This window comes from Tenrec ecaudatus, chromosome 16 (genome assembly GCF_050624435.1).
Source record: "Tenrec ecaudatus isolate mTenEca1 chromosome 16, mTenEca1.hap1, whole genome shotgun sequence".
In the NCBI taxonomy this organism is placed as follows: domain Eukaryota; kingdom Metazoa; phylum Chordata; class Mammalia; order Afrosoricida; family Tenrecidae; genus Tenrec; species Tenrec ecaudatus.
In genome coordinates this window covers 50,921,209-50,945,964 of record NC_134545.1, presented here as the reverse complement: position 1 = coordinate 50,945,964, position 24,756 = coordinate 50,921,209, and the positions used below count along the sequence as shown (strand labels likewise).

Sequence of the window (24,756 nt, the reverse complement as noted above, 5' to 3'; positions counted from 1 at the left end):
GGCTTCTCAACGCCAAACATGGTGGAAGAGCTTTTCTTGTCCTATTAGAAAAGTTCATGAGGAAGCTGTGAATAGGATCAGTCCAGAGAAGTAAAGCTTGTTTATTTTCACTGTCCAACATCAGTCAATGTACTGGGAGAGCCAGCGGAAGCCTTCGCCATAGCCTTGCCTCTTGAGCACGCTGCACATGAACACTTCCATGGGGCGGGCGTTCAGCTCCTTCAGCGTCACGTTCCCCTGGTGGAGGCAAGAGCAACACAGACTGGTTAGCACGCACGTCTGGGGTGGAAGCGCAAAGGCGTGAGCGTGGGGATCTCCGTGCCTGAAAAGGCGGCATGAAAACTGCACTACAGAGGCGCCCAAGAGCACCGAGGCCGGCACCTGCTCTGGGCCCGAGGCTCCGCCGGGGCGCAGGGTCGGCAGCACCCTTCTCGGGGAAAAGCACTTGCTCTCGACACCTGCACTTTCGCCTGGAGAGCTACGGCTGCAAAGCAAGGAAAGGGCTACGGGGCTCACGGGACCAGCATGTCCTTCAACAAAGACATGCTCACTGACCCTATGGATGCAGAAACGGACATAAATAAGCGTTTATTCTGAGGAAATTAAGGGTGATTTCACGAGCCAACACTTATGCAGAAAAGAGGGGACACAATGAATTTGGGAAAGCATTTCTAGGCAGGAAGAGGCAAGGCTAAGGAATCCAGTCAAGAGGTCACAAAATTATCATATGACACACACAGGACTGTCCTCTCAGGAAAGGTGCCGGGACCCCACAGGAGGAGTCCTGTGCACTTACAGCTCATCCGGGTGTTCTTGCTCACAAACCAGCTCTTCTGTAGCAGATCACTCCTCCAACCGGAGACAGCACAACCTACTACTCTGAAGACCAGGCTCTGTTTCTGGTCTTGTCACTGATAAGCTGTGTAGACCTGAATAAATCACTCTCCTGAAAAGCAGACAACACTCCCGCCTCGCTGCACGGGAGCACTGGGCATGAATCAAATGCTTGGATGCCTACTGCTTGGAGAGCTGCATAAAGGACTGGTCTGCCTCACACCTTGACGTCGCCTGTCAGGCAGTAGCGATAGATTCCAAGAAGGGTACTTCCGAGAGAGATTTCTCAGAATCGGACTTGAAAGGTAATTAAAGAAAGTCTTGATTTCTGTAACAGATAGCCTACCATTCCCTTCATCCTCAGCTACCGGTGAATAATCTCATTAGCAATCAGAGAGGACACGTGCCTGCCTTCAAAGAGCGTACAAAATACAGTACAACAGATACAGAACACTTTAAACAGATGGAAGGCACAACCCAAATAGCAAAACATGAAATATCAGGAAAGTAGTGACTGCCCTTTGGAATACATCCCCTGAGACTTTATAATATTAGGAAGGTAGTGACTGCCCTTTGGAGTACATCCCCTGAGACTTTATAATATTAGGAAGGTAGTGACTGCCCTTTGGAGTACATCCCCTGAGACTTTATCTCTTACCTTTCCTGTAGTCTGTCCATAAAGCCCGAAGATCTCCCGGAGTTTTTCTTCACTGATTGCATCTGCTCTGTCAATTTTGTTACCCAAGATAAGGATTGGCACATTGGATATTGTTTCATCAGTCATTAAAGCCTAAAGATTAAAAAAAAAAAAGTCAAGTAAACAATCTACAGCCCAGATAATGAAAACACTTTTGACTTGTACTGGTCTAGAGGGTATTAGGTGAAAATCTGAAGGGCTTAACTAAAAGCACTTATTCTTGACATTAGGCCCCTGGATATGAGGTGAAAATCTAACTGCCTCAAAGTATTTGCAACTCGAGGCTCTATGTGTCTTTTCAAAGCAGCAGAACAGCCTCAACCCTCACTTGAAGCTAACTGGTTTACCCTCAGAACATCCTCAAGATATCCGCTCAGTCGAGTCCAGAGAAGGACAGTGCTGGCCAGGTCCCTGAAGATGACCATAGGAACTCGCCCAGTGTCCTCCGACGGCCCGTGTGTACAAAGCAAGGAGGCACTGGAGGGTACAACAGGAAGGTAAGACACAGCCCCTGTCCTCAAGAGAGCCTTGCTCTACATTCAGACACTTGCTAACAAAGTTTAGTAAAACCACAGGTGGCAGAGGACTGTCACAATGAGCAAGGAGAGAACAAAGCCCTACAAAGTTGAGGGCAATAACATATCAATGTGAGCTTGAGCAAAGCCCCTGCAAAGATGCGAAGCTGCACGAGACTCTGCAGGAAGGGCAGGGTTGGAACAGGTGAAAGGCAAAGGGAGCCAACAGTAATGGCTCCGCCATGGAGGAAGAGTCACATGGATACGGAACACGGCCGGGCTGGATTAAGCATTTATGCTGATGTGTGAGGACAGAGTTTGTGGGGTGGGAAGGGATGAGCCATATCTGGTGTCCATCTGAAAGACCGCCATACACAGAAGTCATGCGCCAGAGTTCATGTGCACTGGTGGCGTCCAGGTGAAGGACGACAGTGTGGCCCACGGTGGCAGTGTTTCATGAATACGGCAGGAGACATTGACGGTGACAGAAGTAAAACAGCACAGTGTCGAAAGGAGGCAAAGTCAGCAGTGTTCAGGTCTGGGACTCTAGTTCCAGCTGGCAGCAAAGCTAGGAAGGGAAGCAGAGTGGCCGGGAATGTGCCTTGGCCAGCGTGGGTTCCAGGAAATGAACAACAGAATAAGGGTGTCATCCCCTCACAAACACGGTCCACTCTGGGTCAGATACTGTGTGAGGCACTGGAGATTCAGAGAAATAAGGTGCGGGCTTTGCCATTTGCGCAGTGTTTGGTGGGAGATGCCTACAGGAAAACCAGTCAAGACAACAGACACGGACAAGGTAGGCATAAGAACACAGGCTGCCAGGGTAGAGAAGGTGTCTGACAAGTGGTGCTACCCGAGCTGAGTTCTCTTAAAGGACATGCGAGAAAAACAGGCAAAGGTGGGCACCTGTGCCTACCCAAGGACAGGCAAGTTCTCTACATCCCAAATGGAGGTCAAGGTAAGCAAGAAAGCAAGCTGGCGAAATAAATACGGGGAAGATCATGCATAATCTCATGTGCTAAGCAAGAGATCTTACATGGAAGTGACAGAGAACGACTAGTCTGAGCCAGTTCCTCCCAGCATTCAGCGCACACTGGGGTGGCGGTGGGAGTAGAGGCAGTGCACATGGAAGGCAGGGGAGGCTGTGCCAGTAGCTGGAATAGAGTCCAAGCTTGGACATGTTTGGGATTTGGCTCCAGGTCACTGGAATAAAGCTACCAGTGCAAGAAAGAAAACCACACAACTTTTCCATGGTTCCCCAGTGCATGTAAAAGTTATGTTGAGACTATACTGCAGTCTTAAATGCACAGCATTATTCTGAAAAAGTGTGAAGCATCACGAGAATTACGGAAACGTGAGCTGCGAAGTGAGCACGTGCTACTGGGAAATGGCAACCATAGCCCTAATTGACACAACCTTCAACTTCTAAAGCAAGTGATAGTACACTGAGGCATGCCTATACTGAAGCCTAGAACCCACGCAGGGGCACGGATGGTGAGAAGTCGCAAGTAAGGGACAAGGAGGAGTAGTACAGGTGCACCAAAAGCAGACGTTATGGGGGAACTTAAAGACAGCGGGGATGGCCAGTGCCAAGAGCGACGGCAGAGGAGCAGCACTGCCCTATCACAGGCAACTCTACATGCGACGAGGTGTAAATTGAAGACACAGACGCATGACCTGCGGCACGTTCAGAGAGCCAGGGTCAAGGATGCAGGCAGGCAGTAACATATATCCAAGAAAAAGGAAAGGCATGGGGGAAAGCAGGAGGTTAACGGTAAAGGGGCAACAAAAACATCACAGAAATAGTACAACCTGGAATATGCCATGTTGGGAAGGGGAAAAACTCCCAAGTGGGTCACTGAAGATTAGCAAGTGGTGCGACCAGACAGTAAAAGCCTGGCAAGTCAATCCACGGGAAGGTGGGTAAACACAACCCGAAAATACAACTCCTCATACCACATTTATGGCTGCTCCACGCCTGCACTACATAGAGAGACGGACCATACATGACACATGAGCGGGAATGCTAGGACTGTGTGGAAGAGACCATCACCCTATGATGCAAACATCAGTTAACCTTAACTCAATCCTACCTTGAGCTTCCTCGGGCCACTGGGTTTTTTTAAGTAATTTTTTTGTTGAAAAAAAATATGGCAAAACACAGCCTAATCGTTTCTACCTTTAGAACTAATTGCAATCTTTGAGCCGTGCAACCCTCCCTCCTGCTCTGAGGTATTTCTCCTTTAGGAAAAGCACTCTGCCTGCTGAGGTCCTTCCTGTCGGACCCCGCCCGCTGCTGCTGCCATCTCCAAACCAGACAGCGCTCAAAAGAGCCCTGTGCTCAAGACATTTCAGTGATTTTCAAACCCTTCCTTCTGCAGCTAGACCCTCCACAGAAATTAACTAGAATGACTGTGCACTGGCACTCCTGAGCTGTGTTCCTTTAAAACAAACGAGCCGAGAAAGGGAGAAAACGATGCAAACGTACATTAAGCTCAACTTTGGATTCCATGAGACGAGAATGATCTGCACAGTCCACCAGGAATACAATTCCATTAATCGCAGGAAGATAATTTTTCCAAACTCGACGTGCTGAAAGATAAAATGTGTGGGTGGGGGGAGGAGAACGTGTATACGGTGAATAACCTAACGGTCTAGCAAATGGGCAAATATTGACCAAGTTTCAACAGCATTGATTCCATGTAGATTCTCCAAGCCCTAGCTAGTGTTAACTCAGAACTCAACTTGATATCACTGAATCGATACAGACTCAGTGACCCTGTAAGACGGAGGAGAGTCTCTAATCACTGAATCAATACAGAGTCAGTGACCCTGTAAGAAGTCTACAGCGTCTTTCGCCCTAAGTCAGAACAGAGGGTGCAAATTCATGGCCCATGAGCTGACTGTAGGTTTTAGTCTTTAATATAAAAATCAGAATTTGGAGATCCCCTTGCAGAGGGGTCTAGGGGAGGAGACGAACCAGTCAAGGTGCAATGTAGCACCAAAGAAACATACAACTTTCCTCCAGTTCCTAAATGCTTCCTCCCCACCCCACTCCCCACTATCATGATCCGAATTCTACCTTGCAAATCTGGCTAGACCAGAGGATGTACACTGGTACAGATAGGAACTGGAAACACAGGGAATTCAGGGTGGATGATCCCTTCAGGACCAGGGATGAGAGTGGTGATACTGGGAGGGTAGAGGGAGAGTGGGTTGGAAAGAGGGAACCGATTATAAGGATCTACATGTGACCTCCTCCCTGGGGGACGGACAACAGAAAAATGGGTGAAGGGAGACGTCAGACAGGCAAGACATGACGAAATAATTTATAAATTATCAAGGGCTCATGAGGGGGGAGCAGGGAGGGAGGGGAAAATGAGCTGATGCCAAGGGCTTAAGTGGAGAGCAAATGTTTTGAGAATGATGAGGGCAGGAAATGCACAGATGTGCTTTACACAATTAATGTATGTATGGATTGTGATAAGAGTTGTATGAGCCCCCAATAAAATGATTAATAAACAGAAATCAGAATTTCTGCCTTCCTCGCAAGTCAGTAACTTGGCAATCCTAGATGTGTTGGCCCATGTGCCAAAGCTTGGCTGGGACTGGGCAATGGCTGTCCTTTTAGGCTACACCTGGGTTCTTTCATTTGACCAGCGTCACTCAGCTAAATGACTTCTCTTACAACCTGAGACATTTTGCAGTTTGCAATCTCTGAGTTAGAACATCAGCATGCCGTGAGGGTGGAAGGAAGGTGAGGGAGAAAAAAAGAGGGGGGAACAAATTACAAGGATCTGCATATAACCTCCTCCCTGGGGTCAGACAACAGAAAAGTGGGTGAAGGGAGATGTCAGACAGGTCAAGATATGACAAAATAATAATTTATAAATCAAGGGTTCTTGAGGGAGGGGGGAGCAGGAAGGGAGGGGAAAAACAAGGAGCTGATGCCAGGGGTTTAGGTGGAGAGCAAATGTTTTGAGAATGATGAGGGTAATGAATGTACAAATGTGCTTTACACAATTGATGTATGCATGGATTGTGATAAGAGTTGTACAAGCCCCCAATAAAATGATTTTAAAAAGACCATCAGCATGAGAAGTGTTTGTCCCTAGAATTAAGTTGTCTCGCGTTAACTTCTCACCAACCACCCTGTGTGGAGGGGTGTACTCACGCTTGAGCAAGCATGCTCCAGGTGAGGTGACTCAGCCCTCAGTTCTCTGTGGTCTAACACATTGTGGAAGCCTCCAGGGTCAGTCATTAGTCTCCTGACCAAAATGCCCTATAAAATATTGCTTTTTAATTTGTGGCAGGGAGTGACACAAGCCGAGAAGCACTGATGTAATCAAATGGTAATTCCTAAGCCATTCATTTTCAGTCCTCTCACAGGGCTGAATGAGAAAGCACCTCTACACCAAATAGTTACTGCTGGTGACCTCGAATGTACAGATTTTAATAATTTCTATAAAATGACATTCAAGTTATTATAATAAAGTGATTCCGTGAAGTTTTTTAAAGGGGGGAGGAACTATGCACACGTGAACCCATTTCCCTTTTTTACTCTTGCCAAAACTGAAGCTAAATTTATCACATCAAACAAGCGGCAATTCCAGGTTGAGGCATCTAAAAGCATTTACGCCTTCTGCAGTCCCTGCATGAATTCACTTGGACTCTAAATGGAAATTTGTAAGCCGCCACAAATCCTTTTGGAAGGCAAAAAGTTGCCTTACACCCCTTTCCACTCAATAATTATAATAAAACACATGATAGTACAAAAGAAACAAGATCACCTATAATCACTCTCTCAAAACACATCCACTGCTAGTATTGTGCTGCACTTCTTTTTCCTGCAAATATTTTATGTAACTGGGATCACACTGCAGGCATTTTGTAAGAGACATATTAAATGAATAAAATAAATCTAATATGTTAAGGAAATCACTGACAAATAATGCTAGACTTAATAACTAGAAATTGTCGAGATTTGATTAAACCGTACTTTTAAAAAAAATCACATGACATTCATCCAAATACCATGCTCTAAACGTATATTTAACAAATAAGCAAATCTGATGGAGCCTCAATATGTTCTTTTCTGACTTCCCAGAATCCTTATTTCCACACCGTAAATGTTTGACTACGTCTAGAATCTTGCCAAGTGTTAAGTTGAGTATCATCAAGCTGCCCCATTCTGACTATCTCTAAAACATATATAAGTCTGATAGGAATCTGGGAACCAATTGGACCGAGCGAGAGTAAACAAAAGCACTTGTGAAGAGCGCAAGAAGGCTCAAGAAAATGTCCCATCAACTGCCCCAAATGAGTAGAGCACACAAAATATCAATTAGTGCGGTCACAAGAAAAGGGCACAAGGTCGATATCCCATTTACTCCCACTCCGTTAACTGAAGGGTACAAACGAGAACAGCACCTAAATGCACTTGTAATTCTGTCCTGGGTCTTGTTTAAGGTGAAAAAAGCAGTACACAGTCATTATCCAGACAATGGACAAAAATACAAACACATTACACTAAACCAAAAAAAACAACCTCTCTGCCACTCGCTAGATTCAAGGGTAGATAAAAGCATGATTTCCTGAATTTGAGAGCAATGATTATGTAAGGGGAAATTCTTCTTAGAAAACACACTGAAGTATGAAGGACACGCTGTACTCACAAATGGTTCAAAACCAAAACTCGCTATAACAACCCTAGATGGCAGGGCAGAACTGCCCCAGGGAGCTTCTGAGACTGTAACTCTCTATGGGAGGAGAAAGCCCCATCTTCCTCCCATGGAGTAGCTGGTGGTTTTGAACTGCTGACCTTGCAGCAAGCAGGCCAACTCGTACTCACTACGCCAACAGAGCTCCTCACAAATAGTTCAGAAAAAAAAGGGGGGGATAGTTAACACACACTAGCTTCAAAAGTTCACAGGAAAAAATAAAATTAAAAGGTAACAATTTTCCCATAACTGTTTAAAGCTCTCTGGGGGGTAGGGGTGCATGTGTGTGCGAGCACATGACGGTGTGTGCGTGCATGCGCGTGCATGTGTGTAGACTGACAGACACACAAATAAGTCTGGGTTAGGGCACAGGAGAATGGAATTCACTACATTTCTTGCAACTTGTGACATGTTTGAAATTACCCAAATTGAGTGAGTGCACAGCATTACTGAAGTAATAGAAGGATCTGTAAGGCACGAAAGGGAGCACAACACGGACTCTAAGTTACTGTTATCCTTCCACTCAGCGGTCTCTTACCTTGCTCATGCCCACCAAGATCAAAAGTTGTGAAAGTCATGCCGGCAATCGTCAGCTCTTCTGATGCTGAAAAAGTTACCAAAAAGGGGAGAAATAATTTCTCAATTCAACGAATGTAAGCAAATACTACTAAACATTTAATGAGGCTTCTCCCTTATAAGGAAAAGGTAAACTAGCTGTGAAATCATCCCAAAGCCGAGAACGGCCCTCCCCGCCCCTGTGGCTTCTGAGCAGGTGGATTTGGAGCTGTTCATCTACAGGCCAAGCGAGGAGACGTGAACAGTCCCCGAGGTCTGCATGGATGAGCGTGTGGCCAGAGTCCGTCCCACAGGGAACCTTTGTCAAGTAAAGTGTCTTTGGGGACATCAGTTCGTGTTCGTGAGAGAATGATGTCAACGGGGGACTCATGCCCACATCTTGGCACTGACTTTCCAATATCCAAAGGGTCTCCTGGTGTTTGCAAACCTACTCGGATGGAGTGTGGGGACGTGCTGGCCCAATCTGTCGTCCTTCAGCATGTGCAGAAGCGTGGTTTTGCCCGCATTGTCCAGGCCCAGGAAGACAAGCTTCCCAGACTTCTTGTAGAGCCCTGAAAGAGAAATGAATTCAAATGCAATTTAGTTCTCTAGACACGAAAGGCTGCTTATATTGAAACTAAGAAAATGAAAGAGTTTTAACTTATGGTCTATTTCAAGAAGATGGCTTTACCTAGGAACTGGAGCACGCTGCTGAAGCCGTTGTAGATCCACTCAAAGATGAAAGACATTATCAACGCTTACTACCTGTACAAAACAGGAAGGCGCCAAGCATTAGTTCTCTGACTGCCAGTTGCTTTGGAGACATTAGCTCTGAGCCCAGCGCTGACACAGGTTTTAAGGAAACAGGGAACATGCAAGAGACTCCCTGGCCCTTGAGAGACTTATGAATTCCCCAACCCTCTGGGCCATCAAGGCTGCCCTAATCCTGGTTTCCAATCTTCTTCAACCACCTATGAAAATTAGATACGTGTTTCTCTTTTACTGGATGACTCACTTTGGCAGCTGCATATTCACATATTCTAGACACACCAATAACCATAAAACACTACACTCGCTGTCATCGAGTAGACTGCACCTCATAGTGACCTTTGTTGTCTACCGATTAGTAAACACCTCTAGGAAATTAGTATCAGTAATAGTCTAATCAAAATGTCACACAGGAATTAAAAATAATATTAACCTATACTTATTAACAGTTGTACAACATAGTCATCAAAATTTTTACTGGCTGGCACAATTTTCCCTGCTTTATTAACCAAAGTTATCCCTTCTTACATCGTATTTGTTTAACCCTTTTTGCAGATGTGTCACAGTTTATAAAGCAAGAAATCAGTTTTATAGAATTGTAGAGAGGGAGAATCCCTTTATAAAGTGAATATTCAAACACTAACATCTTTTACAAGCATGTGTTTCTTCAAATCAAACTTCCTATCGAAGATATAGTGGTAGGTTCCCTAGTCGGTATTAATGCCACTTTACATGGTGCTTCCAACCTCCTAGTGAGAACAAGACTCAGGTCACGAAGGGGTTTATAAACCAAAAATTAAACTCACTGTCATCAGGTCAATGCCAACTCTTAGTGACCCTATAGGACAGAGTACAACTGCCTCTCTGGGTTTCCAAGACTGGAACTTTTTACAGTAGAAAGCCTCATCTTTCTCCTCAGCAGTGGCTGGTGGTTTGAACTGCTGACTTTGCGGTTAGCAGCCCAATGATCAACCATTATGCCAGCAAGGCTCCTTAAAGGGTCTATATATACTGTAGTAAACAAGAAGACCTCTGAGAGAGGTGGAGAGATACTCCGGCTCTAGAAAGAGTGGTGGGTTTTAAGAGTTTCTCTGAATTAGCACGTCCAGGTCATAATGATCTTCTTCTTCACTGTCACTGATACAGATGCAGAAGTCAATAAAAGTCGTGTCCCCACCCCCAGCCCTACTCCCATCAGCAGGAACATTTGAACACAATGTACCAGATGTGACCGGAGGACGTGACACAAACCTTTATGGGCGACTGGTTCATCCACAAAAATTCACCCACAGTCCCTATTGAAAGAATACTAAATGAAGAAATTGACAGATGAAGGCAATCTGTTCGTTTTCTTTTCATCCAATTAGCAAGATCTCATAAACTTTCTCCCTCACTGTCACGGAGTTGATTCCAACTCAAAGCAACCCTAAGCAACAGAGCAGAGCTGCCCCTGTGGGTTTCCCAGACTGCAAACCTTCCCAGGTGCAGGCAAGCCTCATCTTTTCCCCTGGGTGTAACTAGTGGTTTTGAACTGCTGACCTGATGTTACCAGCCCGAAACATAACCCATCATACCACTATGGTTCATTCATAGAGTTTAAACCAAACTCCCTGTCACTGAGTTGATTCCGACTGAAAGCCACCATATACTACAGGGCAGGATAGAACTGCTTACAGGAGCAGAAGGCCTGGTGGTCTCCAACTGCTGACCTTGGGGGTAGTAGCCTGACTAAATCAGAGGGCCCATTTTATGCTACCTTTCCTAGGTTCTTACCATGGAAGGCCAAATGGGCGTTGAAGAGTTTGGGGTTACAGTGGAAACTGAAGCAAGGCTAAAATGCAAAGATACCAAATGATTATTTTTACCTTTTCAGCAACATCAAACTATATCTACCAGGAAAAATACTAATCTGAAATGCATGTTAACTCCTAGTTTTGTTAGCTCTTGACGAAGTCCAATAACTCCAACACACTTTAAACGCTCCCGAGCTTATGTTACCACTCTGTTGTTAACAGCGGCTGTCAGGTCAGTTCCAGCATACAGCGACCCTAAGCCCTATACAACAAGGACCCAAGTCAAAGACGACGCACCTGTCCTCTGCAGTGCCCTCTGCTTCCACTCTGCTCAGACTGTCACTTCAACAGGGCCCCCTCATCTTCCTTTAGAACCACTCCTTTTGGTCTCTCCTGTACAACCCAACACGTAATGCTGTCATTTGCACGACCTGGTTTACCCTACCTCGTTTTAGAAGCATGCTGTGTGTCTATTTCCAACTAGCTGACGTATGCAATGCTGACATGGTGAAGAATCCACAACGAGAAATGATTTTCAATGTTAACTGATTTTCCAATTTATTTCCCATCCACATTCCGGCTTTAAATACGAGAGAACTGGAGGAAACTCTTCAGGTGATGTGCAAACAATACTAAAAACCCTTAACGGACCCAAAGCGCTAGGCTGCACTGCTACCCAAAGTTAAGGAATGGCCTCATGGTTATGATTTAGTTTTTAAACTTTATTTCGATTTTGTTATTTTACACTTTATTGTGAGATCGTAAAGATTACTGTTTTTCACTTTATACAGTGACTACATAGTCACCTCGTCCTCACACCAACCACACCAGGCTGGCATCCTTGACCTCACTAGCAAACAGGGGCAATACTGGCACTCCCAGGAGGACTGACTTGTCCAAGACGGCTCGGCTAAACAAACAACAGTGCCAAGACATAACCCTTCATCTTTCCAATACCAAAGCCAAAATGTTTCTTATCCGTATCAAATAAAATTCAAATCCAAACCACAAAATTACTTAAATGAAGGAAACAAAAATTCCTTTATGCCACCGACAGATCATAAATCTGTTTTAAGTCTTTGTTCTAACCCTTCACACCTTCTGGAGGTGGCATTTCAGTTTTTAAGAACTATCCTTCCCCTTCCTATTCTGGATGCCCCCTACCACGTTATGGTAGAGTACAATGAAGTGCGAGCGCTCAGCCAGGGCAACTCAAAACTTGCCAAGTTCGACAGGCACTGATTGACCAAACAAGAGTACCAGAGTGTCTGGCTGACATTAGCCAACGAAGAACCTCAGCCAGGCTGCCTTGCCAGTCACACATTATACAGCTCAGAGCAACCTTGGGAGACCATTAAGGCCAGAAGCGGGCAGTGGGCAAGCTGACTTTCAGCTAAAATCTCTGCTGAGCTTAAGTGAAAAGTCTCAGGTCAGCTCCACAGCTGCTGCCACCACCTCGGTGGATGGGCTCACGCTACAGAATGCCAACAGCAACAGCACGGACCCTCACAAGTTGCTCTAGACCCCTCTGGGCAACAATGGAAAAGGAAAGATTAATCTCCGCCAAATGCTAATGAAGGTATTTCTCCGTGCACGAAGCAGAGAGGAGGGCACCGGCCTGAAAAGCGAGATCCCGGGGTTTGACCCGGAGCCCTGGAGCTTAGCTGGGCCGAAGTCGGTCCTGGGGACCCGGTTAGGGCGCTCACACTGGCTAGTGGCCGAGGCCGGGTCCCCGAATCAGGATAACAAGAACCCCCAGTCCGCTTCACCGAGGGCTGTGAAGCCTCATCCCAGACAAGGGACGTGAAGCTGTTTCGTGAACCACGCGCACAGGACGGGACAGGAGAGCCGAAGGGGACCTTCCTCCGCCGCGCCCGGCCGACCCGAGACCCGGAGCAGAATACAGGTCGGCACAATGGCCCTTAGGCCGAGCAGCACACCGAGCCGACAGAGTCAAGGCGGCCCGTCCCCGCCCAGAACCAGCCCGCGGCCCCCACAGAACCGCCTGCGTGTCACTTCCCCCCCCTCCACCTGCCTGAGCCGGCCTCCACCCGGACCCTCACCGCAGCCCCGCAGCCTCTCCGGGCCCCGCTCCCTCCCCCACCGCGGCCTCGTGACTCACGGCCCCAGGGGCTGCTCCGGCGGCGACCGGCGGCCTGGACCCTGCCTCAGAGCACACAGAACAGAAATAACCAGGACCGCCAGCTACTTGCCGGATGTACGTAACATCCCCCTCCCTCGGGACTTCCGGGTACGTGCGTGGCCCCGCCCCTTTGCATGCGTCACGACGCTCAGCTCCTTCAGTGCGGTCCTACCAGGGGCTCAGGTCGCGAGGGGGCGTGCCTGAGGCGTGACGACCCGCGCGCGGGGGCGGGCCTTGAGTTGTCCCCGCCTCCCCCGGTACGTACGAGACGTGGCAACGCCGGCGCCCTGAGGGTGGAGACGGGATCCCTGCGTCCCTGGAGTGGATGACCTGAAATGTTGGAGGACCCGGAGTTCAAATCCAGCTGCGTTCGCAGACACAAGTGATGCCTTTAGAGTCGTGCCAACTTTTTGCTTTCCCTCTGGTCGTCTGTTTTTTTCGGAGAAAACTACATTCTCGTTCCAAGCCGTGTTCTGAATACTTTACGTGCCTCCTCTAGTCACCCTCATCATAGTGCTATGGAAGGCGCTCTGGTGGTGTAACGCATAGGCTGCTAACCGCCAAGTCAGCAGTTCGAAACCATTCCGCAGAAGGAAGGCCTGGCTTTCTAATCCCGTAGAGTTACAGCCGCGGAGACCATCAGCAGCAGTACCCTGTCGGTCGCTCTGGATTAGAGGGGATTCGAACGTCGTGAGTTTTTTTGCTTTTGTCCTAAAATTTTCATGGAAATAAATAAAATGGAATGGCTAAGAAACAAAAAAAGAAGAGAAAGGAGAAGGGAACCAGCACTATCCAATATTAAAACTTATGATCAAATCCAAACTAATTTCGGTGAGTGCAATCAGACTCAGAGAAGCCCTCTTAAGACAGCATAGAACTGCTCCCACCGGGGTTCCAGGGCTGTAATCTTCATGGAAGCAGACTGCCATATCTTTCTCCTACCCCCGAGGCTGCTGCGTTTAAAGCGCCAAACTTTTTGGACTGAGCAGGCAGCTGGAGAGTGCTCCGTGGTTGGATCTCCTTGGTCTCCCCTCAGAAATAATCAGCGTGCAAGGTACAAAGCTCCCTCCGAGCTAATTCCGACTCACAGCAACCCTATAGAAGAGACCAGAACTGCCCCTGTGGGTTTGCAAGACTGCAAATCTTGTGTTAGGTGCCACTGAGTTGGTTCCAACTCAGAGCATGCCTATGTACCAGAGAACAAAACCCTTCCTGGTCCCTTGCCACCCTAACAAAGCTTATGTTGAGCCCATTGTTGCAGCCACTGTGTCAGTCCATCTCCTGGCGGACCTTCCTCTTTTTGGATGCCCCTCTCCTTTACTACCTATGATGTTTTTCTCCAGGGATGCATCTCTCCTGATAACATGGCCAAAGTACACGAGAGGAAGTCTTGCCATCCTTGCCTCTAAGGAGCATTCTGGCTGTAGTTCTAACCAGACAGATTTGTTTGCTCTTTTGGCAGGCTGGGGTATTTTCCATATTCTTTGTCAACACCATAATTCAAATGTAGCAATTCTTTGGTTTTTTATTATTCAATTCCAACATTCCAATTCCAAATTTCAGCTGCACATGAGGTGATTGAAAATACCATGGCTTGGGTAAGGCACACCCCTGTCCTTAAAGTAACACCTTTGCTTTTCAACACTTTAAAGAGATCTTGTGCAGCAGATTTACCCCCTACAAATCTTTAAGGGTGTAGAATGCCTTGTCTTTCTCCCTTGGATAAGCTGGTCGTTTTAAACTTCTGGCCTTTCGGTTAACAGGCCAAAGTATAACTCATTTCACCACCCAGGCTCCTTCTAGGGTACAAAAGAAACCCCAGATCTAATTTAACTTAAGGAGAACATTTATTAAGTGTTAATCAGGAAAAGAAAGAAAAAGACCCTTCATCTGGATGAGAGAGACCATCAGCACGAGGTCGTAATGGCATCCAGGGTTGGCAGCGATTCAGAAACTTAAAGGGGTGGGCAAAGGAAACTGTCACAAAAGTATGATTGGCAGCAGATCAATACATCACAGTTACAGGTGGGACTATAGAAGCAGGAATGGGACCTTGATTGGAACACATACATTATGTTAAGCAGAGGAGCTTACAAGATTGACTCAGGGCCCTCTTACTAGGAGACCCTAGCACCCCAAATTCCATGAAAGAAACACCCTGACAAGGCCCCTACAGGTGATGCCACTTCTCCCAGATCTACTGGACATATAACAGTGGTCTGTTCTCTAATGCACACTGCCAGAGAACTAGGTTATTCATGCTGCTGGTTAGTGGTCAGAAGAGATTCAATGGAGGCTGAATTTATGTGAGGATTCGTAAATGAATTTTAGGCTTCCACTGTAAAATATAGCCTTCTGAAAACGCAGTGCTCAGAAATTTTACCTCTAATACAGTACCCTCTCCCCAGGTACAAATATTACTGGAGACAATGTTTTCGAAGCACCAAACACAGTAAGAACAACAACAAACTAAATTCACTGCCATTGAGTTGATGCTGAGTCATGGTTGACCCCCCTGTGGGTTTCCAAGATTAAAACTGTTTATGAGAGTAGAACTCCCAGCTTTCTCCTGTGGAGTGGCTGGTGGTTTTGAACTGCTGACCCTGCGGATCAAGCCCAACTTGTAACCACTATACCACCAGGGCTCTCAAGAACCAAATCTGCCTCCCTTGTTTGGCAGCTGTCCCTTTCTCCTAGACCACAGCCCCATTGGGATTTAGTCCACAGAACAGCTTCTCCAGAAAGACATTCCTTCCTTAATTGGTTAAGGCCAAACTGGCCTCGGGAGTTCCAGGGACGGTGACTAACTTTTCCAGAGACTGTATAGTTTTGAGGTTACAAATCATGAGAGCCATCTCAGTCCCCACTCCTGGGGAAAAGTGGATTACAGAATTCTCCTTCTTCCTCGGCACAGTGGTGACTTAAGCTGGTCTTCTTTACCAGGGTGAAGGTCACAAAGACTAGTCTCTCCTACTTCTTCCCACTATCCAGGGGCAAAGAATTTGACAGCTGTATTAAAGTGGGCTTTGGGGCTAGGACCATAGGGAATTCATATTGGTAGTGCAATGCCCACATGTCTTTAAAGCCTAATATTGGCATGGTTAAATGCTTACAGGACTGCTGAGGCAAAGATGCAGCTGTTCATTTTACAGGTTTAACCTGATGCCCACAAAATGCTACATTGACACTAACAAGATTAACTCCACAGTAATTCCCAATGAAAAAGAATCAGTTGAGATCCTCAGCCAACTTAAGAAGCATGGTGAAGGCAACAATAATACAATAGCACTCCTCCAGCTGGCTTCCTCAAATTACAAAAAATCCTGATTTTCCCCATGTATGCAAAGATTTTTTTTAAAAAAGGAAAAGGAGAGAGGGCTAGGGTAAGGCCCTGAAGAGCCGGAATGTGGAAGTTTTTGTGATGGCTGGCCACTTGGTGAAATCCTGCAGGACACGTCTCAACATGTTTTCGTTTTTGGCACTAAGTCCCGCTGATGTTTGCGGGTCATAACTATTTGTCCTTAGGAAGCGATGGAAGAATTTGCATTTGGGGATTAATTCATTCTTGCTTCCATCCTTTTCTTCTTCAACTTGCACTCGGTGTCCCAGCTACCTAGACCACAGGTCACGTGGGGTGGGTTAAGAATGTTTTCAGTGACGCATCTATATCTACACACACACACACACACACACACACACACACACAACTTCCCAGAGGTCAACTGTGTGTTTTTTTAATCTCTCCCAGAAACTCTCTGTGCCCATGCAAGCCTCTTCACTCATTTAACCCCTTCTTCCCAGGACTCCCTTTGTGAAACGTGCAAACAGGATCCTGAGAAGAGCAGGGCATGGCTTACTTTTCCTGTCAGGGATGAAATCGCCAATATTTTGTCAATATTGTCTGCTTCACGGGGCCATCTGGCTTCTGTCCCGACTACCCAATTCTGCTGTTGCAGGAAGAAGGCAGCCACGATGTTTGAAACTGAGGCGATATGACTGCGGCCCAATGGATGGGGAGTTTGACACAGGCGGAGGGCTGGAACGGGCAGGCAGGCCTTTGTAGGCTGACCCCTGCTCTGAAGTTTTCCCACTTTCTCTTTCCACTTCAGCACGTTGAACAGTTTTTCCAGATCTGCCCGGGCAGCAGCTCCTGTAACTGCTGCGTGGGCCGGATTATATCTTTCCCATTCCTCTCCTGGCCATGGAGCTCTGTACTCAGGCCTTGCTCACACCCGGGGTGTTAGCTCCCTGCTCCGTGGGATGACTTCCTAGCATCAACTGCTGCGTGAAAGCGTAAGCATGAGTTTAACATTCTTGTCGATCTCATCACCATCTCTCCTTTTAGAATTCAGATGGTTACGGGACCTTGTGCTTTTTCATTGCTTAATCTTATTCCTGATGAGAATATTCTGTTCTTTTCAAGGGAAAAGATCCCAAAGACCAATAGAGGTAAGCAAGGAACTGGGTGGCGATTGATACAGATATTTGACTCTTAAATACTTTTCCACCAGTCCATGTAAAAAGCAAATCCTCTCCCACCAGGAGAACCCCCAGAAAGTGGTGAGTGCTACATTGTTACTTGTAAGTAACAGTCTGAGCACAGTTTCAACCCTTGCTAAAAGAGCACAGTTTCATGAGGAAAGGGGGAAAAAAGGATGAAAATAAGGAAGAAATGGGTAGCGGGGGCACAGGGCACTAACCCACCCAAGGGGAGGATATTGTTTATATCTCCACAGGGAAAGAGGGACCAGACTTCAACCCAGTGCCCCAAGGTATGAATGCAACATTCCAGCATGGAGAGGGAACCAGTGGAAAGGTCTGGGGGGCTGGCCCCAGTACCAAATACTAAATGGATGCCTAGCCCTCCCTGCAGAAGAATTTATTTCAAAGCACGGCATTGAATCTGCAGCTCCCGGAGAGGGACATATCTGATCGGCACACACGGGAGCAGATGAAGGGGTAGGAGGAGAGAGTGGAACACATCCTGGCCCACCGGGCCATGAGGGACGATGACCCCAGGGAATGCTGAAGGTGGACTCTGGGGCCAGGGAGTGGTGCCCCAACAGACTGAACTGGAAAACACTCCTAAAGGCCAACAATCCTTGAACTAACTTCAAGCTTTTCTTTCTTGTTGTATTTTTGTTTTGTTCTTTGTCAGTGGTTTGTTGTTGTTTTGTTGTTGTTGTATCTTGGTTGGTTTTGCTCTGTCTTGTTTTTTGTGCATGTTATCTCCGCAAGTCTGTCTAAATAAGATAGGCTCGATAAACAATCTGGAGGAAAAACAATGGGACGGACAGTTCTGGGGGGAGAAATGGGACAGGGGGAGGTGCGGGGAAAGGAAGTGGTGTTAACAAATCCAGGGACAAGGAACAAGTGATCCAAATTGGTGATGAGGTGGGTGTGAGAGGCCTGATAGGGCATGATCAAGGGTAATGTAATGAAAAGATATTGCTGAAACCCAGGTGGGGATGGAGCATGATAGTGGGACAGGAGGAAAGTCAAGGAAAATAGAGGAAAGAGCTGGGAGGCAAAGGCATTTATAGAGGTCTAGATAAAGACATATATATATATGCAAATATATTTATATATGAGGATGGGGAAATAGATCTATGTGCCTATATTTATAGGTTTAGTGTTAAGGTAGCAGAAGGACATTGGGACTCCACTCAAAGTACTCCCTCAATGCAAGAATACTTTCTTCTATTAAATTGGCATTCTGTGATGCTCACCTTCCCAACACAGGCACTGAAGACAAAGTGGGTGAATAAGCAAATGTGGTGAAGAAAGCTGATGGTGCCCAGCTATCAAAAGATATATCGTCTGGGGTCTTAAAGGCTTGAAGATAAACAAGTGGCCATCTAGCTCAGAAGTAACAAAGCCCACATGGAACAACACACCAGCCTATATGATTATGAGGTTCTGAAGGGATCTGTTATCAGGCATCAAAGAACAAAAAATCATATCATTGGGTGCACACCTCCATGATATCGCTGAGGACAAACGGATGCATAAGCAAATGTGGCGAAGGAAGCTGATGGTGCCCGACTTTCAAAAGGTATAGTGTCTGGGGTCTTAAAGGCTTGAAGGTAAACAAGCAGCCATCTAGCTCAGAAGCCCACATGGAAGAAGCAAACCAGCCTGTGCGATCACGAGGTGTCAAAGGGATCAGGTATAAGGCATCATCAGAACAAAAAAAATCTTACCATAGTGAATGAAGGGGGAAGTGCAAAGTGGAGACTCAAAGCCCATTTATGGGCCACTGGAGATCCCTTGCAGACGGGTCTAGGGGAAGAGATGAGTCAGTCAGGGTGCAATATAGCACTGATGAAAAATTCAACTTTCCTCCCCCCTTACCCCTTACCCCCCTCCGCCGACTACCATGATCCAAATTCTACCTTGCAAGTCTGGCTAGACCAGAGGATGTACACTGGTGCAGATAGGAACTGGAAACACAGGGAATCCAGGACGGATGATCCCTTCAGGACCAGGGGTGTGAGTGGCGATACTGGGAGGGTAGAGGGAGAGTGGGTTGGAAAGGGGGAACCAATTACAAGGATCTACATGTGACCTCCTCCCTGGGGGATGGACAATAGAAAAGAGGGCAAAGGGAGACATCAGACAGGGCAAGATATGACAAAATGATAATTTATAAATTATCAAGGGCTCATGAGGGAACCGGGATGGAGGGGGAAAAAAAAGAGGACCTGATGCCAAGGGCTGAAGTGGAGAGCAAATGCTTTGAAAATGATGAAGGTAATGAATGTACAGATGTGCTTTGCACAATTGCTGTATGTATGGACTGTGAGAAGAGTTGTACGAGCCCCAATTAAACGTTTTTTAAAGAAAAGAGCAGTTTCAAGGCTTGTATCATGACTGTGCTGATCACATAGGAAAGGAGTGCTGTAAGAGCTGCCGCCTGGGCTCGGTGTTGGTGAGAATGAGGGCGGTAATGCGAGTCCAACACCAGGAGGGTAGGGGTGAGGTGGGCGGGCAAAAGCGGACCAACCAAGTGCTATGATCTGCATATAACGCTCCCACCCAAGCCCCCACCCCCACCCCCGCAGAGTGAAGAACAACAGAAACGTGGGTGCAGGGAGACAGTGGATAGTGTAAGATAGGAAAATAATAATAATAAATTATAATTTATCAAGAGTTCACAAGGGTGGGAAGGTGGGGGAGGGAGGGGAGAAGGAGGAGCTGATACCAAGAGCTCAAGTAGAAAGGAAATGTTTTGAAAAGGATGATGGCAACATATACAAATGTACTTGATACAATGGATGTATGGATTGTCATAAGAACTGTAAGAACCCCAATAAAGTGATTTGTCAAAATAAAAAGAAGGTCCTGGGTAGGGTGAGGAAAAAGTGTGGAACAAGAACACCAATTATGAAACAGACCAGGCTTGCTGATCAGGTAGACAGCTGAGACCCCATCCACAACCAAGACCTTAGTTACTCTCTCGGCTGGCACTGAACTCACTCCTGTGGTCAAATAGTCAACTGTTTAAGACCCAAAGGACATTCACCCAATAACAAAGTCCAGAGTGTGAGGAATGCAGAAGGAACGGATGCCGCACACAGGGGAGACAGCGGGATCAGAGAAGGTCCACTGAGGGGATTGCAATGGATGAGTCGAAAGAAAATGTATATGAACGACTGAGTCTAAGACTGATGATCTGCTCTGTAAACCTTCATTTAATGCACAAAAGTTTAAAGCAAGGAACAAACTTTTGAACATTTAAATAACATCCTAATACATATACTAAATATAACTAAAATATGAATTTGTAATAATGCCATGGAAAACTATTTTTTTAAAGGAGTAGCTAAACTTTTGAGTCCCAGGGAAGTAAGGCACATCATCTTATTGTGCTGTCATCGGTGGTCAGACTGCCCGGGGCATGATGACATTCTGACCATTAGAGCCGATAATGGCATGAGAAGACATGATGTCTATAACCAGCATCCCCACCCTAGGTCCAGCATTCTAACGTTTCTTTCTCAGACCTCCCCCTTTCTAATTTATAGAATGATCGCCTCACTTCCCACAGAGAGCCTATCAGAGAAAGCATTCTTCTGTGGCCTTGTGTTATTGATCCCACGACCGAAACTGTCCTCCTCGGCTGGTGTTGGAGAACTTTGGCTTCACTCCGGCAGGAGGCAGATTTTGCCTGACTTTTCTGGTGACACTGTCTCCATTGGAAAATGGGGAAACTAAAGCTCTTTAGAAAAAAAAACAATTTTTATTGAGACAATTGTATAATGACATGCAGTGACAGGTAATACGGAGTGACTTCTCGCAGGCGTTCTCGTGTGCTTTGCCCGGCCCTCACATCTGTACAATGAGCCTATCCCATCCAGGGTGTCGGCTTTGACCTGGTCCACGCCTGACACCCCACCTTCATGCGGTGTTTGGAATATCTCTCTTCCACAGAACAGGACTGCTTGCTACTCCTATTTTCTCACAGGAACATAAACAAATGTCTTACATCCAGTCAGGTTCCCATGGGTCTGTCTCCCCGGGCTTGGGACAGGAATCTCGGGGGGCTGGGCCAGGGGACAATCTGGACACCAGCAAGGCAGTCCCTGATGGCATCCCACTCTCCTTGTTGTGTTGTGCCAGTTGGCTCCCCCAGGGTGAATTCCCTCTTGTCCTTTGTAGAATGAAGTGTTAGCCTGCTAACTGCAAAGTCAGCAGTTCAAAACCCCCGCTCTCCGGAGGAGAAAGACGAGGCTTTCTACTCCCGTGAAGAGTGACAGTCTCGGAAACCCACTCCGTCCTATAGAATCATGATTCAGAAGCGACTCGATGGCAGGGAGCTTTTGATCTCTCTTTTCTTGACTGAGCAAGTGTGGCCCCTGGATCTGCTGTGCTCACTGGATCGTCCAGTCCAGCGGTCCTCAAACGCTTTAAACACGGGGCCAGTTCACCGTCCCTCGGACCTGTTGGAGGGCCAGACTATAGTTTTAAAAAAAAACTATGAACAAATTCCCATGCCCACTGCACAGATCTTATTTTGAAGGAAAAAAAACAAACGGGGCAAAAACACCTGGCGGGCCCCATGTGGCCCACGGGTCGTAGTTTGAGGACGCCTGTTCCAGGCGGCGCTGGTCTGTATGTACGGTATCACGCCCACGGGAAACACACTGACACCTCAGCTGGTTGTCATTTGCTTTGTTCCACAAATCATCTTCTAAGCACGGGTGACACATCAATAGGAAAAACAGCACCCTCGCCCCAAATCTGTTTACATGCAGTGAGGGCGGGCAGACAGACAAGCATTCCCGTTACACTGTACCTTACTTAGGCGGGAAGCAGTCCTTTGGCCTGGGAACCACCATACTGGGACTGTGGTGGGCGTTAGTGCTGCTCCCCTCTCTGGATTAACCCTGCCCCGAGGCTTGTGTGAGCCCATGAAGTAAGGACGTCTGTGAGGTATGGCACTTCTGGGCGGAACCCCTTCAACATCACACGACTCCAACCCTCTCCTCCTCTCTGGCAGCCATCACCAGGTCACAGGCCGTTAACATGGCAGCGTGATGCTGCGCTATCACATGGAGCACGCCAGTGGTGTGAGAATCAACTCTGGTTTTTCAAGTCCCTGAGATTGTAGATTGTTGGACACTGTGGGGTACCAGCCTCCACAGCTGAACAGGTCCAAGTGGTGGTCGTGTAATTGAAGGGTAAAATTAGAGGCCTCAGACAAGATAAAGCATGAAGTGCTCACCTCCGGGACCACCATGACTTCAGGAGCCAGATCTGCAGAGAGCGAATATATTTCCCACCAATATACACTCTAGGGGCGTGCCAGTCCCCCTAGTGATAGGCAACCACATGCGTAACAGGAAGGAGTTGTACAATAGGCATACACGTGGCGGGAAGGCATACATGTAACAAGATAGGTGGGCTCCAGTCAAGATGGCAGCCTAACCTTGGTCCTCCCTGAGCTGATGTGACCTTAGGAGTCTTTGGGCTCTCCTTCAGGGGAACAATCCACTATCCTTATCAGAAGGGAGTGGGCCCTACTTAGGTGGGTCAGACAATAGGGCCTGATTGCCTTAGATGGCTGACAACCTTCAACTTTAAGCAGTTGACCTCCAAGTGTACAGTCAGTCGGTGACCATGTGTTTGCAAACAGCCCTTTAGGTTTGGCATATATTATGGGGGTCAACCTGAGGAATAACTTTTCTGTTTCCCACAGGACATAACCCAACAGACCCTAAAGTTTGACTCTGTCTATTCGTCACAGTATTTCCTGAAACTTTCAGCTTCATTACACTGGTTAGTTTTTATCCAGCATCATGGATGAATCAGCTTTCCACCTGGGTGAAGCTTCTCCTTGAGAGTGTTATGCATCTCTTAGATTCCACAGAGTGACAGAGTTCTCTAGAGGCACCTGTGGAGGAAAATGGCCATCAGGTACCATTCCAGAAATCTGCATCAGTCTGGTAGATGACCTCTATGTGTGGATCTGTTAGGTAGCTTAGCCTAGGGAATTGGGAAGTCCATTTACGCATGCCCAGGAGAGCCAGCAAAGGACAAAAGCTGGATTTTCCCGCCGGTGGGCCCAGATGGGCATTACACCTGGAGCAGCCCACCTGGGCCAGGTGACTGCAATGCAGCCAATGGGATCGACTTGGGGTCGTTCACCATGCCTCCCCCGGGAACCCTTGAAAAGGCAGGGACCAAGAGGGAGAGGGGGCTTGTCTTGCTTGGGTGGTCTGGGAGGAGAGAGATCCTTGCGTGACCTGGGGCAGTCTCTGCCAGGCCGCATGGTCAAAGGAATCCTATGGGTGCCGCGTAAAACCTGATGCTTCTTTGAACTTTCATTAAATTCACTTGGACCACGAGCCAGGCTTCGGCGTGAAATCTTTCTTGCGTGGAGCCAAGGACCGAGGCTGAAATCTAGTTCCGGAGAGAGAAACCTTACAAATCTATAATGATCTTACTACATGCATTGCTACCTGTAAACTGTGTTTTGTTGAGGGAATTTAGATTAGTAATGGATCTAAGATTACAGGGCTAATAAGATAGGCTGAGAGTCACACTCAGGTCTGTGCAGGAAGGCTCAAGGACTCAATGGCACGGCTCCTCTCAGTTGGTAACTCCCAAGGTACACGAGTGACTTAGGGTCCAACGGGTTGGTAAAAAAAAAAGAACTATCACTTTAAAGGGTGTGAAGTTTGTGCTTCCTGTGAATATGGTTTAAAAAGAAAATGCTTTTGCTCTAATGGAGGGGGTCAGGATCGAGGTAAAACAGCGTGTTCTCAAGGCCACTGAAGGTGCCCTGGTGGCACAATGGTTAAGTGCTCAGCTGCTAACCAAGTACCCGCCAGCACAGTTCTAAGGGGAGAAAAGACCTAGCAATTTGCCCCCATAAAGACGCCAGCCTCGGAAACCGTGGTGGCAGTTCTACCGTCACACGTGGTCGCTTTGTGGCACTGTGGACTCACACCCACCAGTTGCTCCCAGGGAGAAAGATGAGGCTCTCTGCTCCCGGAAAGGTTGACAGCCTCAGAGAACCTACGTAGGGGTCACTATGGGTCGGAATCGCACACGATGGCAGGGGAAAGGGGAATGAGTCACAATTGAGCAGACGGTCTCCAACATGAGGACTACAGCAAGTCCAAGATCTCATTCCTGGCTTCCTAGAAATGAGCAGTCAGTTTTAGCCTAATAATTCTGAAAGGGATCCACGCCTGCCTGTCAGGTTTCCGTTGAAAAGAAAAAT

General features: G+C 47.1%; 1 protein-coding gene across 4 annotated transcripts; it reads right to left on the bottom strand.

Annotated features, from left to right (window-relative positions):
- Positions 1-72: 72 nt before the first annotated feature.
- On the bottom strand, positions 73-13,143 carry SAR1A (secretion associated Ras related GTPase 1A). 4 transcript variants are annotated; one of them, XM_075534587.1, is made up of 9 exons: positions 13,005-13,132; positions 10,863-10,920; positions 10,341-10,398; positions 9,013-9,086; positions 8,774-8,893; positions 8,305-8,370; positions 4,535-4,638; positions 1,493-1,624; positions 73-237 (listed from the first exon to the last, which is right to left on the bottom strand). In XM_075534587.1, exons 4-9 carry the CDS (start codon positions 9,068-9,070, stop codon positions 121-123), a joined length of 597 nt encoding a protein of 198 aa, XP_075390702.1. In that variant the 5' UTR covers positions 9,071-9,086; positions 10,341-10,398; positions 10,863-10,920; positions 13,005-13,132; the 3' UTR covers positions 73-120. The 4 variants fall into 4 exon arrangements, with proteins under 4 accessions (XP_075390702.1, XP_075390700.1, XP_075390701.1 ...); XM_075534585.1 differs by having other exon boundaries at positions 10,341-10,384; positions 13,005-13,131; XM_075534586.1 differs by lacking the exon at positions 10,341-10,398 and having other exon boundaries at positions 13,005-13,131.
- Positions 13,144-24,756: the final 11,613 nt, after the last annotated feature.

What these genes read in the sequence shown, in the direction of transcription:
- SAR1A (XM_075534584.1), bottom strand. Translation starts at nt 9,070, where the DNA reads ATGTCTTTCATCTTTGAGTGGATCTACAACGGCTTCAGCAGCGTGCTC. An exon ending in CAGCGTGCTCCAGTTCCTAG is followed by an intron (nt 8,894 to 9,012) that starts GTAAAGCCATCT and finishes TTTCTCTTTCAG; the next exon opens with GGCTCTACAAGAAGTCTGGG. An exon ending in AATCCAAAGTTGAGCTTAAT is followed by an intron (nt 1,625 to 4,534) that starts GTACGTTTGCAT and finishes TTTAATCTTTAG; the next exon opens with GCTTTAATGACTGATGAAAC.